This window comes from Haemaphysalis longicornis, unplaced genomic scaffold, assembly GCF_048455015.1.
Source record: "Haemaphysalis longicornis isolate Haplotype H1 unplaced genomic scaffold, Haemaphysalis longicornis Haplotype H1 scaffold_27, whole genome shotgun sequence".
In the NCBI taxonomy this organism is placed as follows: domain Eukaryota; kingdom Metazoa; phylum Arthropoda; class Arachnida; order Ixodida; family Ixodidae; genus Haemaphysalis; species Haemaphysalis longicornis.
In genome coordinates, this window is record NW_027526325.1 from 765,794 (window position 1) to 792,146 (window position 26,353).

Below are 26,353 nucleotides of genomic sequence, written 5' to 3' on the forward strand. Positions count from 1 at the left end.
CGGGGTAACATCGGCACGCGACTCTTTCTTGCCTCGCGAGTCTGGTGGAGCTTCAGCCGCTGCACCGAGGACCCCAAGCAAGAGGAACAAGAGCGGCAATGTGCTCAACCGCAGTGCGCGGAAACTGATTGTTCACTGCTACGAGTGCTGGCAGGCCAGGGAGCTGAAATGCACCGTGGAAGGTGCTGCCGCATTTGTCGCCCATGTGATCAGACCGTGTTTGCGGTCAAGAAGGAGGCACTGGTGGGGTGCTGTCAACACCGCCTCGGAAGTGCCCGTGGAATGCCGAGAAGAAGCGACACAGTGCCTTGTACAACAGCTTCACGTTGAATGCGCTGAGGTCTTGCAAGCACCACTTTTTCCGCCGCAACGAAATACCGACGGTGGCAGAGATCACAAAGGAGTTCTCGGAGCGTACAGGTGACCCATCGCTGAAGCCGTGGACTTTTCTTCGTCTGCTTCGAGAGATCGGATCATTGTAACCCACATAGGCAGCAAGGATGGCTTCGTTGATGGATGTCTCGATCCATGGCAAGCAGACTGGGGACTACCACGAAGAAATGGACGGCCCCCGCATGAAGAGCTGGTTTGACGGTGTGCTGCAGTGGCTCCCAAGTGGTAGCGTCATGGTGATGGACAGTGCCTCACTCACGGCGGAACGAGGCGGTGCCAACGACGAAATCCCTCAAGCGGGCGATCACACAGCGGTTGGACAGCAAAGGCATCCAGTGCGGCGCTGGGCTGGCCAAGAAGCAGCTGCTGGGGATAGTTGCTCGAGTGCAACCACATTTCGTGAGCTGCTGAGTCGACACTGCTGCACAGAAGGCAGGCTTTATAGTGGTACCGCTGCGAGTTCAGTCCTGTGGAACTGACCTGGGCGCCGGAATGCTGTGGCAGCGGCCAACAGGACGTTCAGCATTGCGCATGTGGAACAGCTGCTGAAGGATAAGGTTGCGGAGGTCACAGCCGAGCATTGGCGGGAGGCTCTGAGGCATGTGCAAACACTCGAGGCAGAGTTTCAGCAAGTGACGTGCCGAAGTGACCACATTGACCCAATCGTCGTCGCGCTTGAGGAAGACGACGGAAGCACTTCCGACGACGCCACTCCTTCTGACAGCGACATCTCAGGTGTTTGGCCTGTTGATGAGCTTTGAGGACGATGACGACAGCGCTTGCAATGGCACAACTGCCCCCGATGAAGTCTTTGGTTGGTGGCATTTAACACGGCGAAGCTATGCCTGGGCTGTGAGGCGCGCCGTGGTGGGGAGCTCTGGATTAATTTTGACCACCTGGGGATCTTTAACGTGCGCCAAAAGCTCGTACAAACAGGCGTTTTTGCTTTTTGCCTCCATCAGAAAAGCAGCCACCGTGGCTGGGATGGATCCCCAATCCTTGGGCGCAGCAGTGCAACACCTTAGGCACTTGGCCACTGCAAAGGGGAGAAGACGTCTCTGGTGTTTGCCCTCATCCGCACTCGACCGTCTCCACCATCACCATGATGAAACAGTCTTTTTTAAGGCTACCAAAATTTTCTTCGCCAGAACTGCATCGTGGTGACAGCCATCCCTGTCTGCTGTCAAAAACTTCATATACTAGGACTTTAACAGTGTCTTTTGAAATAGCAACAGAGTACTTCAATGCATTTGAACACCACAGAAAGATCACCATACCACTAATTGAAGAAAATACTAATACCTACGCTTCTAACCATTGCACCAGTAGCAGCGATGCCAGTGGTTTTTGACTCTGATGGTGGAAAGCACACTGCCTTAAAGCTGCACTGAAGTGTACAAGCAAGTGGGCCTGTGTTAGTAGCAGCAGAGTGTCGTGAATACAAACACGCCACTCACAGCAGCAGCAGAGTTTTATCATTACAGAAAAAGCAAAAAGCATGCAAACAGGTATCGTTGCCCCATACACTTTCCCACACTACATTTTGTGACAGAAGAAGTCTTGAATGGTGAATCACAGGATTGGTGGAGCTTGCCGAGATGTTTTTCTGAAGCTGACACTGAGTCAGGCGCATGTGAGCTTACTCGTGCGCTTTCTTTTAAGGGATGAAAGCTCAGCTTCCAAACATAAGACTTCAGTGGAAGCGGCTAGCGTTGTTTCAGTTTTTTGTGGAAACATTTTGCCTTGCATGCCATGCCTGCCAGGTTTCCCGAATTTTCCGGGAGACTCCCGAATTTTCATGGTTTTGTACGATTGTATGACCGAAACAAAAATCTCCCGAAAATGCACCCGTCTTCGTCTTAATCCTTTTCCCAGTATGGTGACAATGCGCCGGAGGTATACCTGACAATCCAACTCGACACCATTTGGCATCGTTATCAGTGAAGTGCTTAAAAAGCGCAGTCGGCCATGCGCAGACGGTGAACCTGTTCGTCCCATTGTTAGTTTACTGTTTATAGAAACGCAGCGCCGTCGCAACTTTCATTTACGCACGAGCACGGCCATTCTGAAGGTTTAGCAAGTCTCCAGTGGTGTAGCTTGTTGTTAGTTTAGACGAAACAACAGAACAGTTCAGTTCCTGCTGTTTTGTATTGCGCTTGCAGTACGTACTATTTCCAGGACTTTCTGAAAAGGGCGGCGTTAGCAATGTCGAACATTTAAGTGGTGCACCTTGTAGGTAGTTTGGGCGAAGAAACAGTTCATTTCTTGCTCTCTTGTAAGTAAATCAAAAAATGTGTGTAAAGTTGCCCATTCTGTTGTTGACCCGGTAAGATCTCCCTAATGCCATCCCGGCAAATCTGGCAGGTATGCATGCAAGCACAGCCAAAATGTGCATGCATGCGGGGCAACATCGCGGCCTACAGTTCCTGCTTACGAGTGGTGCACTCATGCAACAGGGGCAAAATGAAACTGAGTGAAGTCAGCGTGAAAAAATGGACTGGAAATGGCAGGCAGAGACGGCAGGTTGAATTCACAGCAAACGAGTCGTTGTTAGTCGTAAAATAACAGCTGAGAGAGCTATGAAACGTATGATCTTTGAGTTAAAACACAAATTATTTAGCCTTTAGTAGTGCTCCTTGGGAGACGATCAATTGCAACTTCAAGCCACCATAACTGCCTGCAGGTGCAAGGAAACCAATGGTCCACTCCCTCATTTGCCAGTCCAGAGTAGTTGTGAGCGGTGTGCGAGCATGCAAGCAGGCCTGAGGGCTGATCTCGCAGTGGGCATTCCACGGGCAGAAATGAAGTACTGTGGAACAGTCCCGGGTAGTCTCCACCTGTCACTGCAGCGTCGCGGCCGGAAGCAGCAGTGTGTGCATGACAGGCAGCGAGAAAGGCCTGGATTCGCAAGAGCCCTTCCTTCTTTCATAGCTTCCCAGCCAGAAGCAAGAGCCCACCCCATTAACGCTTCCGGGGGCCTAGTTGGGGAAGAGGGAAGAAGGGAGTGGGGTGGCCGTCCGGTCTGGTCTGTCTCCCACAAGGAAAGCGCCGTGCTCGCTGCGTCCAGGGGAGGGGGCGGGGTTGCCCATTCCTCCAGTGAGGGAACGCCTGTCCCTCAGCGGTGAGAGGCCGGCGCAGTCCCACAGCAGCAGGTGCCTGGTGGCCGCCCTCCTCATTTTGACCGGTGAGGTCCGCCTGTGGGTCACCGCCACGGGTCCTTTTGGATGCAGCGTGTGCACGCTGCTGTGCCGGAACACCTTCCGTGAGGGTGGCCCCTGCTCTGGGGCAGGTGCGGCACCTTCATCCGCTCGCGTTCCTCGTCCGGGTCAAAGAGCAGCACAGCCCGAAGGACTGCGTCGGGGGGCACGAGTGCAAACGTACCAGCTTGCTCACCACGTCATGGGCGGCACCGTTACTGATGCTGCCCACCTACACCGTCGTGCTGTAGAGCTCGTGGAGGGTTGCACAAGCAACTTTCACATTGTGCGCCAAACTGCCGGCTCTAGGTGTCCTCATCAGATCTTCGTCGGAGCTCATTAAACTTCGGTGTTTGAAATGGGCACTCGGAATGGCTCCTTGCCACTGGTGCCACCAACGTTTAATGAGCTGTAAAATTAGTTCCAAGCGATGCATCAAGACTGCTTCAATTATTGCATTCACCAGGGTTCATATAATTGGAAAATATAAAGATTGCAAAAGTGTCGCGAACTGGGCCAGTTGGTACAGATTCATAGTGGTGAAACAGCGCGCAAAAAAACCAGGACAGAAGGAAGAGGACAGCGCTCGTGTTGTTGTCCTCTTCCTTCTGTCCTGGTTTTTTTGCGCGCTGTTTCACCACTATGAATAAAGATTGCAGTTATGACCAACACTGTTTTGCATTGCGCTGCTGAGCACGAGGTCACGGGTTCAATTCCCGGCCGCGGCGGCCGCTTTTCTGATGGAGGCAAAAAGCAAAAACGCCTGTGTGTACGAGATTGTTAAAGATCCCCACGTAGTCCAGATTAATCCGGAGCCCTCCACTACGGCGCGTTATACCTCACAATCAATCAACCAACGCTGTTTTGTCTATTGTTTGACCAATATTGGCTAATATATGTTATTATCTTGGGAACTAATTGACCAGCTGAAAAAATAATGGCATATTCGAAATCAGGGGGTGGGGAAAGCAGCAAGACTGGCAAGTTTCACAAAGTTTACTGGAAAATTAAAAGAAGTTGTTTTAAGACCAGTGTCCGCCCTTAAATGCAACCGGTGAACTTGGAAGCTGAGGAGACGCACATTTGCGATCACGATTTCTTGTCTTATTAAGTGAAGCAGTCGCTTGTGATCGGCTATTTGTGGAGGCTCAAGGGGAGCCTACTGCACAGCAGCCGCCCAAAAAAACCCACTTTGAGTGCCAGCAATGCTGTATTTCATCATTTTGAAATAGTGCACAACTGAATAAGCTGGGTGAAGCTTGCGATACGCGGAAATCGTGCTCCACCGACTGTACCTCCGTTGCCAAGGGCTATTGGGCCTTGAAAGTAGCACGCTCGCGAATGCACTAGAATCTGGTGCTCGCTCTTTCTTGTTTGTCTCGTCGTTCATATTGCATTCGCCCCTCATTTTTCCTTCCTTGGTGGGTAGTTTGCACCGAAATCACCGCTGTGGAATGCTTTCATGCAAATAAGGCTCAGCTAGGGAATGGAGTGGGACAGACACTCTCTCTAGTTGTGGACCACAAATAGAACACACATTTTCAGCTTGGTCACTGGCGATACAGATTGAATTGTCAAATGGTGCGGTGCGCCAATGCAGCCGACGATTCACACACAAAGCGGCACCCAAAAATGCCAGTAAGCCTTTTGCAATTCCTTGTTGTTGGGTCATACCCTAAGCGCAACTGGCCTGACATGATTCATTGCACAGAAATAAGTGTTGTGCAAATGAACATCACCGTGCATTTGCACGAACTGAGATTGAACACTGCCCCACGGTTGACAAACGCTGCCCATGCCGTCCCAGGCTGGCCTTCGGAAACGGCAGCGTGAAATTGCCGCCACAACTCACCCCTGTGCATAAAGTGTCTGTGCCCGTACGCATGGCTTGCGTAGTGGCCCTGGCTGCCAGTGTTGCAGAGTGACCATTCCGGAATTGGAATGACTCCGGATTCATTCCACCTTTTCAAGATGTCGGAATGGAATGGGAATGAAATTAGGCGCCTTTTGCCCGGAATGGAATGGGAATGTAATGGTGATTTTCAGACGACGGTGTTGCCATCTATGGAGCCTCCGGCTGCTTAATTAGTCTGTGGCGACGACTGCGTCGGTATATCTCAAAGGGAGCAGCAGCGACGAAAACGATAATGCATACCGGGCATCTAGAGAACTGAATCCGTGCAGCCTGCCGCAGCGCGTGTGAAAATGAACTTCGGGCCGCGCAAGCGCGCCTGGCCGGTCGCTCCGTTGTGTCGGCTCTCCGTGCTTTGGCAGGCTTTTTGAGGCATAGCTTACTCTGTACACCTGTCCTTGGTGCCGATTGCAGACCACCGTCCCAATGGCAGGCGCAGTGTGGCCAGGCCAGCAGGCGGGGAATAGCATGGAGAAGCAAGGAGGTGGGGGGGGTAGGTACGAACAGCTCGCATCCAAAGCCACGCTGCTTCTCACCGCAAGCTGATGCTGTGAAATCTTGGAGCTAACAATATAAAACGTTCGCATATGAAACATGAAACAGCGAGTCTGCTTGGTGTTCTCCTCCCACCCTCCGCAGCCAGTGTGCCTTGTAGCTTGCAAGCCGACCTGGTAGGCATCTTGCGGGAATACAGTGCCAACCTGTCGACCACGTGTCCGTGCGGTGCAACGGGGCCCCGGGGCTCCAGCAAGTCGAAACCAAGGCAGAAAAAAGAAAATTAAGGGTGAGGAATTTTATTGACCGGCACCCGCCATAAGCGTAAGAAGCGTGCTTTGGATGTGTTACTGAGCTTTCTACCTCCACGCTCTGGTAGTGGGCAGGCAGGGATATATGATTACTTTAGTTATTATATAAGACAATGCATTTATTGAATGATTGATTGATTGTGGGGTTTAACGCGCCGACGCTACTCAGCCGGACCGTAGTGGAGGGCTGATTAATCTGAACCACCTGGTGATCTTTAACGTGAGCTGAAATCTTGAACACGCGGGCATTTTTGCCTCCATCAGAAAAGCGGCCGCGGCAGCTGGGAATCGAACCCGCGATCTCGTGCTATATAAGACAATGCAGAACACACAGCTGCCGTGAGGCGTTTGTTTGTAACAATTGCGGCTCCAATAGCGCCCTTCTTTGCGAGTGCTTTGACAGCTCTCAGCAGTGGGGCACCGTGCTTTGGTTCAATCGGAATGTGCAGCCCTCTCCTCCCGTTGTGCCAAACTTCTCCGTGGTTTGGTTGCTGCGCTTGTGTGCACGTGGCCTTTGTGCCTGGATACAAACTTGCCTGATTACTGAAGCCTTAGTCGTTGTCTTGAAAGTTGGAGCATCGCCGCTATTTAGGTGGGAAGTTCTCATTTCAAAATTCTGATCAGGTCCTCGTGCAGATTTGTTGCGCGTTCACGGAAACAAACTGCCTGACCGTACTTCTTTAATTTGACAGGGCTCCCGTCACGATGTGGTTCTGTCACTTTAAATGAGGGGGTCATAAGTAATGTCCTGTATTGAATGGATTGCTCCCATGTAGTGCCAGGGCAATAAAAAAGCGAAATGGAGGTCAACGTGAAAGCGATGGCGACTTAAATTTCCTACGGCGAATGCAAAAGTCTTAACAGTGTTCCGTGACGCTGCCCTCCCGTCTCGCATTGTTAGAGTAGCGTTAGTGCTGAATGCTGTAAATTCACTTGAAATCATTGAAATAAGCGTTTCGAGTGCGTGTACATGTGAGCGAGCTCCACGCAACATGTCTCTGAGTTAGCCACAGCAAACTAATAGCGCTGGTATGACGGTAAGCAAAGCAGATGGCAAGATAGCACGCCGCAGACTGTGCAACAAAACGGAAAATGCAGACATCAGTGTAATAGCTGCTTCATCCCGCTTCGCGCAAGAACAAATCGTTAAAACATGCTATCATGCAATCACTATAATAAGCAGTGGGATCCCGCTATTTAGTAGTATGCAGAAAGGGGGAGTGTGACACTGCCCCTTTTTAAAGCTAAAGCTTTTTCAGTGGGACCGATCGCATGCTGCCAAGAAACTAATTCAGTCCCCCTTAGACCAGTTGGTCAACTGAAAAGCTGTAATAAGGTCTCTAGACACACGGCGCGTGCGTGAAACCGGGGATTGCAAATTTTGTCTTTGTGTCTCTCTCTCTCTTTCTGAAACTGCGCTTGCATTGTGTCAAAATGCTTATTTTAAAATCGCATAAATGAACGGTTCTAAATAAGACCAAACACGCGTCGATCATGAAGAAGGAGCACTATAGTAAACCTTTATCTCATACACCACGTAACGGTGTACATTTAGATCGCTCTAGTTGTGTTCACGTAGTGCGCGAAAAATCGTTGCATGGGTTCTTTCTTCGCTTGCGGTTTGGGCGTCTGATGGTTTGACGTTCGGTTAGATGCACTTTCAGCGAAAGTAGGACGAACTTTTAGCTTTCATGCTTCTCTCTAGTTTTATTAAGAAGGGACGGTTATCTTTTTTTTTTGCATTGCGTAGTTCTGCACGAGATATGTAACCAGCCTGCTACCACCTCCCAACTTCGGTGTCAAGTGATACATTTTGCATACATTCGGACGTTCAGACGGGTTGAAAAACCCGTATGATAACGTCCAATTCATGTTGCGTTCCTCGGTAACTCGATAAAGCATCTGAGGCAGTTTTTATGTTGAGGAATTAAAGGAATGGAATTGAACTTCCCGTCCATTCCAGGAGTGGGAATGGGCTAACTTCTGTCATTCCGAGGAATTGAAAGGAATGGAATCACAAGTTTTAATTCCCCGGAATGGAATTGGAATGGAATGGGGATGCCCATTCCGCAACGCTGCTGGCTGCAGGGGTGAAAACGGAGAGGGTGCACAGGACTTCCCCATTGGTGGGCCACTGGCCGCACAGGGAAAGCGGGTGGGTAGTCTTCGCCTGTTTTCCTTGCTATCTAGCTCGCTTCCTGGAACGAATGAATTGCCATCATTGGTATTGGACCAACTCGGTTTTGAATGAGCCAAGTGTTGTGCGTTGGCGGGACAAATGACGGGAGCGATGGTTGCATGTGAGGCCGTACATTTGCGTCATGTCGGCCGTGGCAGCATTCCCCAGCTGTTTTCTCCCTTTCGCCACACCTGTGCCCTCCCCCGACCAAGGCCAGCAATTACTGGCGTAATGAAACCACCCCCCACTTTATTCTTGAGGATTACCTTTGGCTTGCCTGCCATGAAAATGCGGTGCGAATAGCAAAGGTGCTGCTCGATATTCCTATCTCGGTGTGTTCGCTGATTGCAGTAACTGAGCATCACGCCACTGTATTGGCAGTAACACTAAAAAAAGCGTTCTGACGAAGGAAATCTGAACAGTAGCTGGCGACTTGAGCACGAACAGTTGCAGTTCAATACGTAGACACTGCGCGCTTGCGGAACACCATCTGCTGACCACGAAACACACCTTCGTGCATATGGCGCCACAGAAGCGCGGCAGTGTGCAAACAAAGCAACAAATGCGCTCCGCACTTTGTCCCTGCCTTGTGCTGTCCTGCCACTTGGCCGTTTCTCGACACATTTTAGCTCAGCTGCGCTGCGACCGTTGTTTGTGCTCCTGGTGCGCGGTGTCACGAGATGTACAGCCCGTTTTCAGCTGAAGGGGGTGGAGCACGCGTTGGTGCACTCAGGAACCGCTCGGCTGGGCAGCCGCACGTCAGTGTGGACCCAGTGCGTGTACCGGGGCCTGTGCTGCTCACCGGGGACGGCCTCTGCGGCGGACCGGAGGCAGGAAATGTGCACCGACATGGCCGGGTGGCCTGACCGCTCGACGTCTTGATCAAGAGGCTTGTACACGGAGTGGATGACCGAGGGGAGTCGCCGCCCCAGCTGGGAAAACAAGGAGGCCGTCCGTCCACACGCTCTGCCACTGGAGGCATGGAGCGCCGTTTTCTTCGAGCTCATCGTCCGCAGCTTCAAAAAAGACGGGAGTATCCCACAGTCTTGACGGCACTGTGGACCAGGGAGCCGCAAGCGACTTCAGTGAGAAAGCAGCTCCATCGGCGAGTAGGGGAACGAGCCAACATGCAGGTGGGGTGGGGGGCACGTTGTGAATCAAGCAGTGATTGGGTTACTTAATTTCATACGTATTTTTGCTGAAAACGTAGGATTTGCATGGTGCTTCTCTCACCATGTTTATTGTGTGCAACTGTTAAAAATGCGTTTCAACTTTTTCCCGCATCATAAGCCTTCCCCCCAAATTCACGTAAACTTTCTGGGAAAAAGTGGGGTCATTACGTGAGTGAGCGCAATGTGTGTGACAGTTGTGTTCAAAGTGCTGAGGTGCAATCGGTGCGGCGCTTCCCCAAATCTGGGCCAAGCTTGCAGGTCAGGGGCTGTGCAGGTCATTCTTGGCCAACTGAAAGGGTGCCGTGTGATGTGGCACATGTTCTGCCCCCGTCTGTGTTGGGCTGAGTTTGGCGGGGGCCTTGAAACGGAGGCGTCGGGTGGGCACTTGTGGGGCGGCAGGTGCAGCTGGCGGCCAGTTGAGTGCCCTTGCCCCATGCAGGTGAAGGCGGAGTGCCCGCTGTGCAAGCAGCGCTTCAAGAGCATCGTGCACAATGTGCGGTCCTTTGAGGACTACGACCGGTACTTTGTGAGCAGCGGGGGCCCGTCCTCGTCGGCGTCCTCGTCGTCGCACGCGGCCCTGGGCAGCGCTCTGCTGCTGGCCCACCACCTGGTGTACTCGTCACCCCTGCTCGGGGCCGACCAGTGGATCAGCCGGCACATGTTCGCGTGGCGGCCTCGGAGGAGGAACGGCCGCACGACGGCCCCCGGGCGCCGGCCCAGGTGAGAGCGGCCGGCCGGGCTGCACAGTCCCGCGCCTGCCTACCACGGGCACGACAGCACACGTTGGGAAAAAACTAAAGAATTGGCACAGCTTGCTTTGGTGGGGCCAGGCTGGAGAAACGGCAGAGCTGCGGGTTGGTCGGGACCAACTGGAACAGCCTTGTAGAATCCAGCTAAACTGGGCCTCACCCCTGAGCACTTGGCCTATCCGTGCAAGAACATCACACAACCTAGCCGAACGCAGCCGGAACCTGGCAGAGCCAGAAGGAGCTAGGCTGTTTCTCCAGCCCTGCGCCACTGTTTTATTTGAGCGCACGGCCGGCCACTGGCAGCGCCGCGTTCCCCGAGTAGAGTTGAGCCCTGCTAGGGGGCTAGGCCGGGAGGCTGGCGCAGGCCCTCCAGTCGGTGCTGACGCGTGCTGTTTGGCGCTCTCTCTCCTGTGTCGGCCTTCTTCTTCGCTGGCACCGGCAGCCCAAGCTTAGACAGCGCCAGGGTTCAAACACAGCTGTGTGCCTAGTGCCTTTCTTCAGCTGGCTACGGCGCAGCAGAAACAACCGACCAGAGGGGGAGGAAACCACCCAACATAAGCGAGGTGGTGACCCAAGCCCCCACCTAACCATGGATAAAATCACACTAATGTGGAAAAGCATTGAAGGAAATTAGCCGAAACCGACATAAGTGGGACCAAACCACTGAGGGGTACCAAACAAGAGCTGGAGGGGACCTAAAGGGAACAAAACCACCCCAAATGTAGCTTAGCACGTGTGAGTGTGCCACAGAACGGGTATCGCGCATATTAAAAAGGATTGTTTCAAGTGAAGTGGAACGAAAAGTCACAGCCCCTTCGTCTAGCACCCGCCGCGGTGGCTCAGTGGCTAAGGCGTTGCGCTGCTGAGCACGAGGTCGCGGGTTCGATTCCCGGCCGTGGCGGCCGCTTTTCTGATGGAGGCGAAAAGCAAAAACGCCCGTGTGTACGAGATTTCGGCGCACGTTAAAGATCCCCAGGTGGTCAAAATCCGGAGCCCTCCACTACGGTGCGCCTCATCGCCTGCGCTGCGTCGGCGCGTTAAACCCTACAATCAATCAATCAAACCCTTCGTCTAGCGACAAAGGTGGTTGAAACGTGAAGCTTTCCTCTCCAGCAAACTGAGGGGAAGCAGTGCAGTCCTTTGGGGGATCTGTTCGTGGACGTGGACTTTGATGGCAACGATGCCGTTGAAGTGTTTTGGCCCGTACTCGCTCTCTGGGGGGGTCGGCCGGGGAGAAAGTGTTGGGGGTGCACGTGATGCGCCTCGGTGGTAACCCGTTGCGCAAGTGGGCTTTCCTGCAGGGTGTTTTTGGGCGTGGACTGTGCACATGGAGCCCACTGGCTTTCGACCAGAGTTTCAACCGTCTTTCGCTTCACCCTCGGCGAAGGTTGGCTGTGCCGCAGTGAGTTTCGGTGTGGGACAGCCGCACGTGTAGCGTAGTGAAGACGATAAAGCGCCCTTGCCACTGCACCCATTGTGGTGTCAGGAGTGACACGCCCACCCACCCCTGGTCCTGAAACGGCCGCCTCTGCCTCGGCCAGCCTGGCACCCCCCTCTCGGGAGACGACGCATCCTCGGCGGCCCGTTCACCTTCTCCGCTGCCGGGGTGCCTCAGGGCTGAGCGATAGGCCCCTTAGGCAGAAGACATCTTTGAGGCACTCAAGCTGACCCATGACGAGCAGAAGAACTTCAACGCAGCGCTGGCTTCCAGGGCTGCTTCATACCTCGGCGGAACATCATGTACGAGTGGGCCACATTCAACAGCTGCCAGGTCCAGAGGGACGCTGAGTTCGTCGAAGATATTGCTACAGCCCTGCACGTGCTAGCAGGCACTTGAAACTGCGGAGAGCTCCGCGAAGAGTTAATTCGTGGCAGACTAGTCGTGGGCCTCAAGAACCACAAAATGTTGTAAACTCTGCAGCTTGACCCCAGCTTAGACCTCATGAGGGCCTTGACCATTGCTCCTCAAAACGAGGCAGTGCAACAGCAGCAGGCAGAACTCCTGTGGGGCACGCCAGAGGGAGCAGTCAACCTCGATGCTCTTGAAGCGTGCCGGAATAGACCCGCTAAAGGCCCCCTGCAACGCCACCCCCAAGCAGCGCACAGTACACCAGAGGCTCAGAGAAAAGCGTCCCATCAAATGGGCTTGTGCGCAAAGAGCGTCATGCGAGGGCCACGTGTCCTGCTAAAGATGCCAAAAATGCGGGGAAAAGGGCCGTTTCTCAAGCACTTGCCGCTCATCAAATGCTCTACGAGACATGGAGCAGGAGCCAGGTTTCCCGGGCCTCAGGGCGACGACAGCGTCATCCAGGTGGGGGGTCGTCCAGTCTGCGTCCAGTCGCAGACCCAAGCCTTCAAAACTGACACTGTTATCCTGGAACGACAGTTCTGACAGCTCTTCAAGCACGTCGCTCGAAATCCCACCGACCGGAGGCTTGAGGGTCCGGATGGAAAGAGTTTGCACATCTCGGGACTAGCAAGGCATCATTTCAAGTTCAGCGGCTGAGAAAGCACGCAATACGTCTGCATCCTATCTGGTCTACGTTCAGCTGTACCTGGAAAACCAGCCATCACCAACCTTGGTTTATTCCCATTAGTGAACACTATTTTTCATTTAACCACCGAAAGGGACTTTCCCGACGTCTTCCAGGGGCTTGGAAAGCTGCCGCACGAGTACGGCATCGTGCTCCAACCCGACACAACTCCGTCTGCTCAACGTCCGCACGTCGGGTGCCGCTTCTTCTCTTTAGCGAATGCAGGAAGTTGGCACTCCCGTCACGCAACCCACAGCATGGTGCGCGCCAATGGTCGTCGTACGCAAGCCGTCAGGGGCGCTCCGCATTTGTGTAGACTGCACAGAACTAAACAAGCAAGTGCTACGCATCCGATCCCGGCTGTTGAGCACACACACTTTTGGCATGCTTCGAGGAAACCAGCACAACCTCGGGTTGATCACCACCTTTGTAACGGCCTTTTGTCGCTTCTGCTGCAGCTGTCTATCGTTGAGCGTCTGCTCTGTGCCCGGACACATTCCGCGGGGCCTCGATGGGGCTGCCTGTCATCTGGGGTTCCACCGAGCACGAACACGACGAGTGGATTCCACAGGCCAGCGTAGCGCCCAACATGGGAAAATGCCGTCACGAAGGTCTCGTGTAGCAACCATGTTGGACCTGATGAGCGCAAGCTCAAAGCCACCACAGAAATGCCTAGGCCAACTTCCAAGACGAAGTTGGGTGGCTACTGGGCGTGGCGACATGCATGGCGGAACTTCTGCGGCCCCTGTGGGAGGCCGCACGAGAGAATGCATTCGGCAAAGGGAAGAAGACAATGCTCTCATCTGGCCCAGTTCCAGCCATGCACAGCAACGCCAGGCCGACCAAAAGCAGGAGAACGGCCTCTTCGCTGTCATCGCCTCTGCCTCTCGAGTGCTGACTGAAACGGAACGTCGATACGCCCTGGTTGAAAAGGAAGGACTAGCTCTCATTCCATAGCCCCTTTCCATAGCGTTCCAGGTGTCTCTGGAGCAGGTAAAGCTGTTTGGGGTTAGCTCAGAAAATGCCCTTTCAAATCCAGTTTTGTTTTCATTCTTGCAACAGAAATGTGATTTTTGCCGCACGTTTGCATCACCTGGCTGTGGAAAAGGGGCGTGGCCATGGCACGTTATCACTGCTACCAAAAAAGAAGACGTGCCGCTCATAATTATTATGCATCAGTATTTGGTTTGTGTTATCAGAACACGAATGGTGAATCAGAAGATGAGTTTTAATCTTCAGGCTTCCACTCTGACAGTACTAACCCCTGAATTCGGCTGAACATGTCAAGCCGTGGCTGTTTGCAAGGTTATTTTATGATTTTAGGTAGTTCTATTGCCTTTGCGCACATTGTTCTAAGTCGTGTTGTACTTCCTTCCACAGGACCATTCGAACGCAGTTTGCAACAGTTTTTGGTTTCATTTTTGCATTGCAAAATTCATATTTGGCGCTACTATGCAGTTACCTAATTCGCGAATTCATATTTGGTGCTACTACAGTCTACGCCCATTACAACGGACCCTCTGAATCCGGAAAAAAAAACGCCCGCTGTAGCCGAAGTATGCAGTATCCAACGAAGGGGGGGTATCAGCTTTACAGTGGGTACTTTGACCAATATTGCATGCATAGTACATACACTTTGTTCTTTCTACACGCCTGCAGCACCTCTGCACAGTATTCGCGCGAGGGCCGTTTCCAAAGCTTAGCACCGGCACTTCGAAAAGGCCTAGCGCGTGCGGTCAAGCGTGTAGAGACGCAAGATAAGCTGAGCAAATAAAGCAAGAATATAACTAGGCGCAATTATAAACCAGCTATAAAACATCAGTCGTCCCCATCAGCATTAGCTAGGCTCTTTTAAATCCCCTCACGACGAGGCAGGTTTTCCTGACACTGTTCGTCAAACAAATCGGATCGCTGCCCGACGTTCCCTCAAGGTAGCTCCCACATTTTTAGCGATTTTATTCTGGTCATTGAAACAGCTGTAATAAAATAAACTGATGACGGACAGCTGTAAAATCGAAAGTTAGACCAGTTGGACTGCGCACGGTTACCGGCAGATTGCACACAATGGATGGGGAACAACCCCTACTTGAGGCATTTCTTACCTTTTTCACCGAACGGAACGGGAACGATGCATGCGTGGGAATAATAAAAGCCAAGCTTCACTGAACCCGAGTTTTTTATTACATAAAAAAACTGACGAGGGCAGACTCGCCTCCGAGTGCACCACTTCGAGTATTCGATAGCCCTGTTTTCAATCTCACCGGAGTCGCGTTTATCGGCCGCGGCCTTGTTCTTGATGGTAGAGCGGACACTCTGCTTAGACAGGCCTGTACTTCTGGCGATGTCAGCCTGTTTTTCCCCGTGTTCAACACCGTTAATTACGCTTAATTTATCCGACAGTGAAATCAGCTACCCTGTCACTCATGCCGCTGGTCGCACACAAAAAAAGCCACTGGCACTGGCTTGGCTTGGCTGCGCCAACGACCCGGCGACCCGGCTGCCAGCAACGTTGCCAGGCATAATAGTTTTCTTGACAAAATAAACAAAGAAAAAGCACATCGGGTGCCGGCCCTGCGGAAGTCCACTATAAACGTTCAGTCGAAACAATTTTCGCCTAAAATTTAGTCTGTTGTAGCCGATAGTCTGCTCTAGCCGGGTCTGTTGTGAGCAGAGTGGACTCCATTTAAAATGCATGGGGACCAGACAAACCAACGGAAATGGTTTGTTGTAAACGAAAGTCCGTTGTTGCCGGATCCGCTGTAACGAGCGTAGACTGTATGCAGTTACCTAACTTCAAGCCTATCTGCCATGGCGCCTTGAGCGTCTGCTACTGATCGTCGAAAAAAGCATGTCGCTCGTGATTTCATCCAGTCCTAACTTGATTTCTGCGATAAGAACTTCCGATGCCAGTCAAAAGATAACACCCAGTCGCCAGATGTCTGTTTTGACAAGGAGAGCGCTTCAATCTGGCCTTGCATGCTGCCATCTGATTGCCAGCCAGGTTTGTTTCCGTATGAGGGTACTTCTGCAGGTCTAGTGTTGCTCCTTAGTAGTGCTGTCTATTCGGACGGAAGTTTGGTATTATTTCTTTTAAAAATGTTAGGTGGCGCCCAAAGCTCGTAGTGCTGAAAACTTTCATCACACAACAGCTACTCGGTGAGAGCTTGCAGGGCATGATTGTAGCGCACCGCACCTCATTCTTGCAAGCAGGGCTACAGTAGCGAGTCAGAAGTTGATAATAAACCGCAAGTTTATGTTCTGAAAGATGACTGACAGTCACTTCAACAGGCATCAACCACCGAGTTTTGTTTTCAACGCCATGCAGATTTTTCCGCATCGCGTGCTTGTCCCGAATACTGTGCTGGCCGTAAATGCAAAGTCAGTCATTGACAAGATCTTTTTGTCACATGGGGACAAATTTGTGTCTCTGATAATGTCAAACCTCCAGATTTCTTCCAGGAAACCACCCAAAATTGCGCATTTTAAAATGGAGGTTGGGCTTCACCGCATGGTGTGGGCACCAAGCATGCTAACGTTTTTTTTATATCTGACAAGCTGTTCCGTGCAAGTCAGCATTCTTTCTAGGACATGTTTTTGAAATGTTTACCTACAAAAACTACCGTAAAATCCCGAGCAAGCGCCCCCCCCCCCCCTCAGCAAGGTGGAATTACCAGCAAAGTGAAGGGGTGGCGCTATCCCGGAACGGCACCAAAATTCAAGATGGCGGCGACAATTGTTTTTACGAAAAAAAATGCAGTGTGCGTGGTTTTAAACTTTCATTAGGACGATGAACTTTATTACGCAAAAGATGTTACTGTTAGTGACTTTGGAAACCATTGGAAAACTTAGCAGCAAAAAAAAAAGTTCGCAGCACTCTTCTGCATCAGTCTTCGGGTGCCACGGCTTGATCTTACTGCTGTTCGTCACTTTCGTAACTATCGAAAGGCTCCTCAGAGTCTGTAGCAAAAAACAGTTCGGCGCACTCGTCTTCCAGTCCGCCCCGGTCTTCTGGCACCACGGCTCCGACATCTGCCAGCCCGCCGTGCAGGTCGCCGTCCTCAGAGCGATCGATTGCGTTTGCAATGCCGCACCCCTTGAAGCAGCGCGCCACAAGGACCTGCTGCCGCGACGGCTTCTTAAAAGTGGCCTTTTGACGTCATTTCGCCATTGCAGGAAGTTCACGGAAGTCCAGAAGGCACTTAAAGGGAAGGTGAAGCGGTTTTAGAATTAAAAGAAAAGTTGACTAGCAGCAAGTACACATTGAATAGTTCATGTGTGCGAAATATTTTCGTAATACATCCAATAGAAGCGGCGCAATGAGCAAACAAAAGTGGCCCGATGCCCCGCCCCCACCTCGCCGCGCGATGCCGGAAGACCGAAGAGCGCGGGCGAAAACCGGCTGAAAAACGTCATACCTGGACTTCCGGCCGGATCGGCCGCCTCGGCCACGCTCTTTTCGCCGTGTTTCCTTGTGAATGATACTTGCTGTTGTTGTGGTTGATAGCACTCATTCGTACAATTTTCGTGTTCAAAAAGTATGCACGAACGCCAAACGAGGCATACGTTATCATGCCGTATTCCTAAGCAGAATAATGCCACGCCGGGATGCTTGATAACATACGGAAGCGACAGCCGAGGTGGCTGTGCTTGATGACAGAGAATATACTACACTACGTTAAATACTTTGTAAACCGCTCCAATGCGTTTTTTTTTTTTGCGACAGACGTGAATGTTCACATTAGATTCTAGATTTAGGAAGGATGGGGAATACTGCTGTACTTTGGCCGGGGATGTTTCGTTCCATTCCAGAAACCAAGTCACATTTGTTCAGGAAATACTTCTTTCGTTAAACGCGTCGGTTTTTTTTTCCCTATGGGCTCAGGACAGTGTTAAAAAAAACAATTTTTTTGGCGAAACTAAAACAAGGGGCCAATCCTGACAGAAGTTCTCTCCCGGCTAAGAGGTAAGCAGTATTCCTACAAAGTAAGAGAACCAAGACAACCAGATTACTTATTTTGCAAGTATACATGTCACGATAAGATTATGTTTGTCTGGAATTAAAAAAAAAAAAACACCACTCCGAACCAACACCGTGCCATAATTTGTGTTGACTGCGGGGGCCTAATTTCTTGCCCAAGATTCCGTGTGGCTGCATATTATAACCTGGCAAGCACTTGTTGTCACTGAACCTCAAGTGTTCTCCAGTGATAGTCGGTGATATATATAATGATGATACTAAAAAAATTAGGAGCGAAGAGTAAAAATACGGCCTCTGTCCGACTAGCGCGGTAAATGCTTAAATCTAGAAATGCTGAAACAGGCTAACGATTCATTATCACGAACGTTTGGTGATTGTTACCTAAAGTAACGTAACTACAACGTAACTGCCTTGTCCGACTGGTCTGTTAATTATAACGAGGTGGCCGTAATATTGTAGCAGAATGCGAAACGCGCAAGCGAAAATCAAGCCCTACTACAACCAAAAATGCTGAGCAGGCACTAGTATGCTGCAGTGTTTTCAGAATAAATGCATGTGAAGCAGTAAGACGCCACTCATCGAAGTGCAGCTAGCAATCGCGGAGGCGCCGTAGCGCCGCTGCTGAAATGGCGCGAGCGTGTGGGTCTGTGTACGGGGATGAGTAACAGGGCTGGGGTGGGCGACAACGAACAAAGGAAACGCGGAAGCAGAGTCTGCTTGTTGGTTTATGCGTGTACCGGCAAGATGGGTCTCGCATATACGTTTACAGCGCATGAACGCTATTTTTTCGCGCAGTGCACGTATACGTGCTTTTCGCTGGTAGATTGTTTATAAAACGCCCATTAATCTTCGGCATAAATGGTTTTGTGTATAATAAGAAACAGTTAAGGCAGTACCTAATATTAACATAAGGTATAAAATCCCCCTATGCTGGTTGCCTAATTCAAAAATATTTTGATGGAACCCACTAGTCGACGTCACAGTCACTGCTTTGGGGTTCTCTGTCGTGTAAAGCAAATTTAAGCTCCAAGATAGTTGAACCAACAGCACGGGAAATTATAAAACAAACTTCCAGTCATGTGCGAAAATTAAACTGCAAGCTAAATTGCCGCAAAGGCAACCGTGCGATCGTTTGCAATGCTTCCGACAACCCGCGCGGCCGAAGGGTGTCCTCCTTTCACGTCATGACGGGCGCAACCAATCAGGGGCGTCAAAAGATGAAAAGCGCGCGTCTTTGAAACGGGGCCGCGCTTTTTGCAAGATAAATGCCACTTGGACTCATGTACGATAAATTTCAAGGTGATATTCGGAATCAGCGCTCAAGAAACTATATAACTGTTAATCTAACTCAAATTTTTTGGAAAGCGCTTCAGCTTCCCTTTAATGCCTCCGCAGATTCCTCGGGCGTCGTCTGGCTCTCGTTCATGGCGCGGCGCATTGCAACGCCGAACTGCTGCTTCCAAACCTGCTTATGTAGTGGCTGGAAGCTACAAAGTTACCTAACTGCATGCTGTTTGCTATTTTCACAGCCTCTTCAGACAGCAGCCGGTTGCTAATGGCGCGTTCCGCGCTTCTTTCGCGCTCTAAGAACTCGAACAGCGCATCGTCCACGTACTCGCTGAACACTGGGGTGCCGTTGCTTAGCTTCCATCGAAGTTTTGCTTTTCCGAAGTTTTGCTGCAGGAGATTGTCGAAATTCTTCACCTATTCACGTATGTGCTTTCGGTCGAGCTTGAACTGTTGAGAAGTCTGGTGCACGTTTTTCCCGTGCTCTTGGTGCCATCGGATCACCTTGATTTTCTTTGCAACTGTGTAGGAATGCATGACCTACCACCGCCAAAACAAAGAAACAAATGGCGTGTAGCGTTCGGTTAAGCAGATTGGATTGGATTCTTAGACTGGCTCTAGCAAGCCAGTGTTGCCTGCATGTGGTGCGGGATAACTGCGCGGAGGGAGGGGGGCGCTTTCCCGGAATGGCGCTGAAATTTGAAATTAGCACTGAAGTGGTGGGGGGGCGCTTGCACGGGTGGGGGCGCTTGCTCGGAATTTTACGGTATGTTCAAAATTTTTTATACTATTGGTGGTTTGTCATACAAAACTCCTTTTTTTACCATTTTCTATGACAACTTGACAAAAATTCTCATTTTTATTTTTTTTGCAAGTCTGCTATATGAAAAGTTTACAAAAACTGGTGTTGTTGGAAAGGGCATGAAATCATCTGCATTTCATGTTGCTGCAATTAGTGCCCAATCAATGTGTTTTGCACAAAAAAAAAGTTTTCTGAGACACCCAAAAATCGGTCCATTTCCCACGGTAACGACAGAGTTAAGGAATTGTGGCCGCATAAGGACAGCATAGCTGCAGTCAACGACGTCCCGATGCAGGGCTTCGGGATAGTTGTGCCTGAAAGGCTACAGGAGTCGGCTCTGCACGCACTGCATGAGGGCCATTTCGGCATCAGCGAGTAGCGTGCAAGAGCGGCTGTCTGGGGGCCTACCACTGTCGCTGATATCGAGACTCTCACAAAGTCCTGCCGGGCCTGCCTCCAGCACAAGGCCAACCGGGAGACGCCCCTGCAGTGGACAGAGGGCCTGACTGGGGAGGCAGTGGTGAAAAGGGACCTCACTCACCGTTTGCAGCCTTCGCCAAAGAATGTGGCTTTCCGCCTGCAAAGATCGTGGAAGCAGCCATAAAAGTCATCAAGGGCTCCCTCGAGAAGGCGGGGGGTGCGAATGCTGTTGGTGTACAGGGCGAGCCTGCTGAACTCCGAGCGGGTGTGCACGACTTTGCCAGCTTCTGCGGGCCTCCTGTGCAAGGCTGAGAGCAGGAAGAAGCCATTTGGACGTCCGGCACCGGACCCCGGTGGTGGACCTTGGAAAATTCGGCCCGGTCCAAGGCATGCCGAGGCGCTACTGGGTCCAACGTTACTAGATAGGTTCAGTTGTAAAACTCTCCCCATGCGCCGTGCATCGCCGGCGTCTCCGTTTCTCGGCGTGCCGCGAGAGGGCGGGACCGCCGCATTTTGCTCTACCCGGCCGCTCCTCCTCGGGTGCAACGGCGCCTCTCCCAACGCCTCTTCGGCCTTCTCATGACGTTAGTGCGCGATAATATTAAAGATTACCCGCTAGCCGTGAAGTTGTCCGCGTCCAGACTACATCTAGGCCAGAATACTTTTGAGTAGCTGCTCAGTATCGCTTAAAGGAGTACTGACACCAAATTTTGATACCTAAAAAATGATATAATTGGCTTCAGTAGTTTGTACAGTTGCCTCACAGAAATTTTTGCAGCGATCCGAGGCCGGAATCACATCTAAAATCGATTTTGATTGTCCAGGCCGCGAGCTTCCACAAATCGGCAGCACTAGCGCAATCGCTTTCGGCGTGACGAAACATTGGCCTACGTGTCTGGCCGGTTCAGGGTGACGTCATATAGTCGTTTTCAGAACCGGAAACGATATCCTGCGCTGCTGTTGTCGGTGGTATTCGTTTGGGCAGGAGACGTGGGCGTAGCTGTGTGAGTAATGCTTGTAAACGTTGCGTGTTCGACGTCTTTGCTCTTCAGTTCGTTGCCGGCGCATGGTGTTCGGCACTGGTGCCGAAAACGGCGTGGTGCGCTATGTCGACGGGCACCGCGGCGACGCGGCGGTGCGCGTCGCCGAGCTCGCCCAAGTTTTGCTATGGCAAGCTCGCGGTATGCGAAATACTGCTCGTGGAAGCCTGCCCGAGCAAATCGACGACGACGCCAAGATGCATTATTTTCCACGCGACGACATGCAGCGCTAAACGTGGACTTCGTGGAGTTCGTGCACGCCGGCGGCCGCAAGAACTGTCGCCCAAGCCAGCGGGCTCGGGGTTGCACGGGTCACCTTGGGTGTTGGGAACTTAGTATCGTGACGACTATTTGATCGCTGGTATCTGTACAACTGCGAATGACCATCCCTTACACAACTTTTCACCACACTATCATCCCCTTTTTCGCATATGAAGCTTTATTTTGGCAATAATTTCCGTTTCTGCGATCGGTGACCAAGACATCTACCGCGGCCTGTTTTGATTCTAGCGCGCAGGTGGCGTCATCTTTCGGCCGCTCGCCGCACCGTGGTGCCGACAGTGCTGGGTCGGAGCGCCGAACCTCCGCTAACGGTCAGCGTAGGCTTACCATCGCGGCAAATATCTGAACGCCACTTTTAAATTCAGCGCTGATAACAACTCCTAGCACAATTTTCAACACACTAACATCTAGTTTCTCGCATGTAGAGCTTCTTTTTCGTGATCAGATTGATTAGAAGAGTGGCGACAAGCTGTTTCTATCACGGTCTGCGCCGGTTCGAGCCACAGTGATATTAAAAAACGGACGACGGCAAAGACATCGCCGGCCTAATCGCCTGGCCAAATAAAGTTGTTCTGTCTGTCGGGTGGCAGTGACTCATCCGAGTCTGAAGATTCAGACGACATGTCGACTGCGCGGGCGAGTCGCGGACCATGTGCAGTCGTAGCAGACGATGCGGCGAACGCATGGAGGAAAGAAAAACGACCCTGACGTCACGGGTGAGACCATGACGTAAGGCTGCCCGCTTGCAGGCTGGCCTTCGAACGGCCATTTTCCCGCGCAGCGACCAAATTTGAAATTGGTGGCAATAAACGTGCTATAATTAATTGTGTTGGCGGCTGACGGCTTTCGGTTCGATTTTCGTAATTACTGGGCCAATAGGTATTCTTTACAGCATAAAAACTGAAAGCGAGAAATTTCGTGTCAGTACTCCTTTAATGTGGGGTGTAAAAGCCATTCGTTACGCCCATTACATTGCTTTCTTCAACAGGTCAGCCGAAGCGCATCGTAGTTCGCGCGCGCTTGCGTCGGCTGCTCGCTGGCAGTCAACCACGAGCTTGAACGGTCTGCAGCGAGCTGGTAGCATGGAATAAGCCTCCGTTAAAACTTGTTTTGATTGACTCTAACGAATTTTATAAAAAATCATGAAACCGCTCATTTTGTTTCCAGCCAAAGCAGCAAGGTCACCATAGGAGCTACGTCACTTAGTGGCTCTAGGAATTAAGGCCACTCGAAGAAGAAACTTCCCAATTGTCTCGACATCCTTTCTGGAATAGTATCTTGTCCATGTTTTGCCCTGACAACAAATTTTACCAAAGGTCACCAAGAAGCTTTACCAAACGTCACCAAGAAGCGACAGTTCTGCAAAAGGCGAAATATCTCTAATTGAAAGAATTATTGAGTCAGTTAACCGACGAAGTTAAATCAGATTACATGTCAATAAGCATAAAGTTATTTTCAGCAATTTATTGGTTTTCACAGTATACACTTTACGGCAGACACAAAATAGAAAAATATATGCAATGTTTTTTTATTTACAATCAACACCACATCTTTTTTGCTTAAGGTGAATATTGCTACAATATACCAAAGCACGTTAAGAGAAACAAAGTAAGTAATGAATAGATACATGCGAGCATTTTTATTTACAAATCAACTCCACGTCATCTTTTTTCTAACGGTGAATATGGCTAGAAAATACCAAATCATGTTGACAGAAAAAAAGTAATGAATAGATACATGTATGCAAGGTTTTTTTTTCATTTACAACAAACTCCACAACTTTGCCAGCGTGCTTACAGCAGCTTAGCGCGTTTGCGCGCCGACTTAATTCTGCACATTCAAGGGACGTTCTCACTGAAGGAATCTGGAATAGAAATGCATGCGCGTCCCCAAGTACGATTTGATGACGCGCGCAGAGAATTCCTCAGAGTGAACGTCGCACCCCACCCGCACCAGGGACTTTTTGCTCAGGTCTTCCAGTATAGACCAGAACAAATCCCCAAAGACCTGCTTTTCCTCTGTGTTCTCTTCAATAACTCGCTCAATGCCCGAGAGCATGCAGGTTAGAGCATCTGATGGGTGCTGAAGGGCGCCTGGTACAAACGACCTCATTTCTGTGAGGATAGCTGCTGCTGGGACATGACCTCTACCCTTAACGGTCGCTTTACAGTCGTCACAGTCTGAGAACCTGCTAGCCTTTTTCACAATGCAGCCCCCAAGGCAATAAAGGACAGCATCCGGGGCAGCAGGCCGGCAGTAGCTGTGCTGAAGAGTGTCGCCCTCGGAATGTTCCTTCAGTTCAATCCTCCTGACGGTTCCTGCCAGCTTGTCTTGACGGGCCTGCCTCTCTGCAAAAGCAGCTAGCTTTTTGACGTTCAGGCTCTCCTCGACCGTCACAAGAACTTGTTCCTGGTCACCCGTGCAGTTTCCCTTGGTTGCCATCTTGAGCGGTGTGTACAAGCTCAGGAGCCTGAATATCTGGCTGAAGTGGCTGATCGTCGGGTGGTCCTCGTCGCCGCCGAAGCTCCTTACGACTCCGAAGAAGCGCTGTTAATGACAACAAAGATACATTTGGTTAGGCACCAAACTGGCTAGCTGCAAAAACAGTAAATTGAACTGCATGTGCACAATGCCTGCGCTTGCTTACCTCTAACGGGTCCTGGTTTAGCTTTGCAGTCAGAACGTATATCACGTCTTTGTCATGCAACAGGATGATGATGTCAAGCACGGACATTAAAGTGACACGCAGAGACTCTGTGGTCATCTGTGAGGCAAACAACTTTGTTTTGAGCCGAATGCTGTCCTCCTCTGTGGTGTTTAAAAGGCGTAGAAAGGTTCGGATCACCTGCAACAAATAATACATTAGTGATCCCTTTACAAAGTAGCAAAAATGTACCAAAACCGGATGACGTGTCAAAGGCGACTGTTCTCTCACCTCGATTTTCGGCGAGCCCTTGCGGATGCCTTCCACCGGTATTTTTGCATTGAGGACATCAAACAGCTCATTTATGAGTGTAGTGAACCTCTCGGTGCCCTCAGTGTCTTCGAAACCAGGTTCACGTTGCTCTCTGTAGAAACGAAGTCCCAGGGCAACGCTTCTGCTTAAGAGCTGTGATAAAGTTTGAAAAAGTACCTCTGAGTGGTCTTATAAAAAGCACGGCACGCGTCTCTTAATTAGAAAAAAAAGCATGGGGAAGGGGGTGATTATATAGCGCAAGTGGTGGCATTATGGAGCTTGCGTACCTGCGTTGCAAGCCGAACGTTCATTTTCTCCAGCTTGCCGGGGCTCACATGGGAGGCTGTGAGCTTTGGGACCACCTTCAGCTGCGCCTTTTCTTCCGTCTTGTACAGGTGCTTGAAGTTTATGCAGTGAGGGCCCGCCTGGGATTAGACGCACGAAAAAAGAAAAAATACATTTTCAACGAACAAACATATTGGCTTACCGATCGAAGCTTGATAATCTCGAACAGTTAAATGCCCATGCATGTTTTTACTTACCTTTGCATACGTGTGGGACAGAAGGTGGTTCCTCACGCACTTCAGAATGTGTGGCACATCACACAGGAAGTGCAGAAACCGTCCCTCTTCAAGTGTGGGATGTGGAACCTTGTTCACCGGACTGTGCAGCTTTCCTGATACCCCAACATGTTTCCACATTGAACGGTTGTTCCCTGCGCCATCGCTGACCACGGCGATCACTGATGCGTTATGGCGTTCAAGTTCAATCACACACTCCAAGACAAGTTTGGCCAGAACAAAGCCAGGAGCAGCACCTCTCGTGGCGAAGCTTGCTACTGGCTGCACCCAATTGTGAAAAAAGGGTATGAACATGATCGCAAGAGCGTGATCAGCAGGCACGGTGGCAGCCTCTCCTTGCGAACTTGAAAAATTCACAAATCCATCAAACTTGTACGTTGACTTATTAAAATCAACTGACTCTTTCAGTTTGATCTCGTCAAGGACAAGCGTCCCATACCGTTGCACAGCCGGCTTATCGCTAAAAAACGCACAAATAGTGTCAAGGGCCACTTCGTTGTATCCGTACTCACAGGGCACGCCTGAAAGAATCTGGTTCAATCGGCTGCAAGTGGGAAGTGGCAGCAGCTTCATGCTGCGCAACAAGTTGTACGCCTTCGGGCTAGCAATTCGTAGGAGCAGGCAGTTCATGACCCATGTCCTTGCATAGCGTACCCCTTGTGGTCCTTTAACCTTCACGTTGTTCAGTGACGTTTCAAAGGCCACCTGCTGAATTGGTGAAAGGGATTTAATTGCCTCCTTGATTGTTTCTGTGGGCCTGCATGTCAATTCCTGCTTCAAGGTTTTGATTTCCTTCAAAAAGGCAACTTTTGCTGCTGCAGCTCTCATGGCCTTCTTTTGGAGGTTCTTCATCTTCTTTTGCTTCCGTGTCAGTCGCTTCTTTCTTCGCAAGGCATTCCCCAGGAGTTTCTTTTTTTGAGCTCGACAGGAAGAGCAAGTCTCTTGGGGCGACAGAACTTTGCATTTTGGTGACAAGCAGCCACCGTTGTGCTGTTGTCCGTGACAAATCAGCAGCTTGTCAACTTTGTCCAGAAGAATGCTGAGGTCGTTAAGGGAGTGCACACT

At 50.9% G+C, this 26,353-nt stretch overlaps 1 protein-coding gene across 2 annotated transcripts in view; it reads left to right on the plus strand.

The window, feature by feature from the left end:
• LOC144172920 (E3 ubiquitin-protein ligase Topors-like) overlaps window positions 1-26,353 on the plus strand; it is an 80,694-nt gene that overhangs the window by 12,042 nt on the left and 42,299 nt on the right. For both annotated transcript variants that reach the window (XM_077701512.1, XM_077701513.1), the window contains exon 3: window positions 10,099-10,379. In XM_077701512.1, coding sequence (XP_077557638.1) covers window positions 10,099-10,379 — 281 coding nt within the window. The remainder of the gene's footprint in view (window positions 1-10,098; window positions 10,380-26,353) is intronic.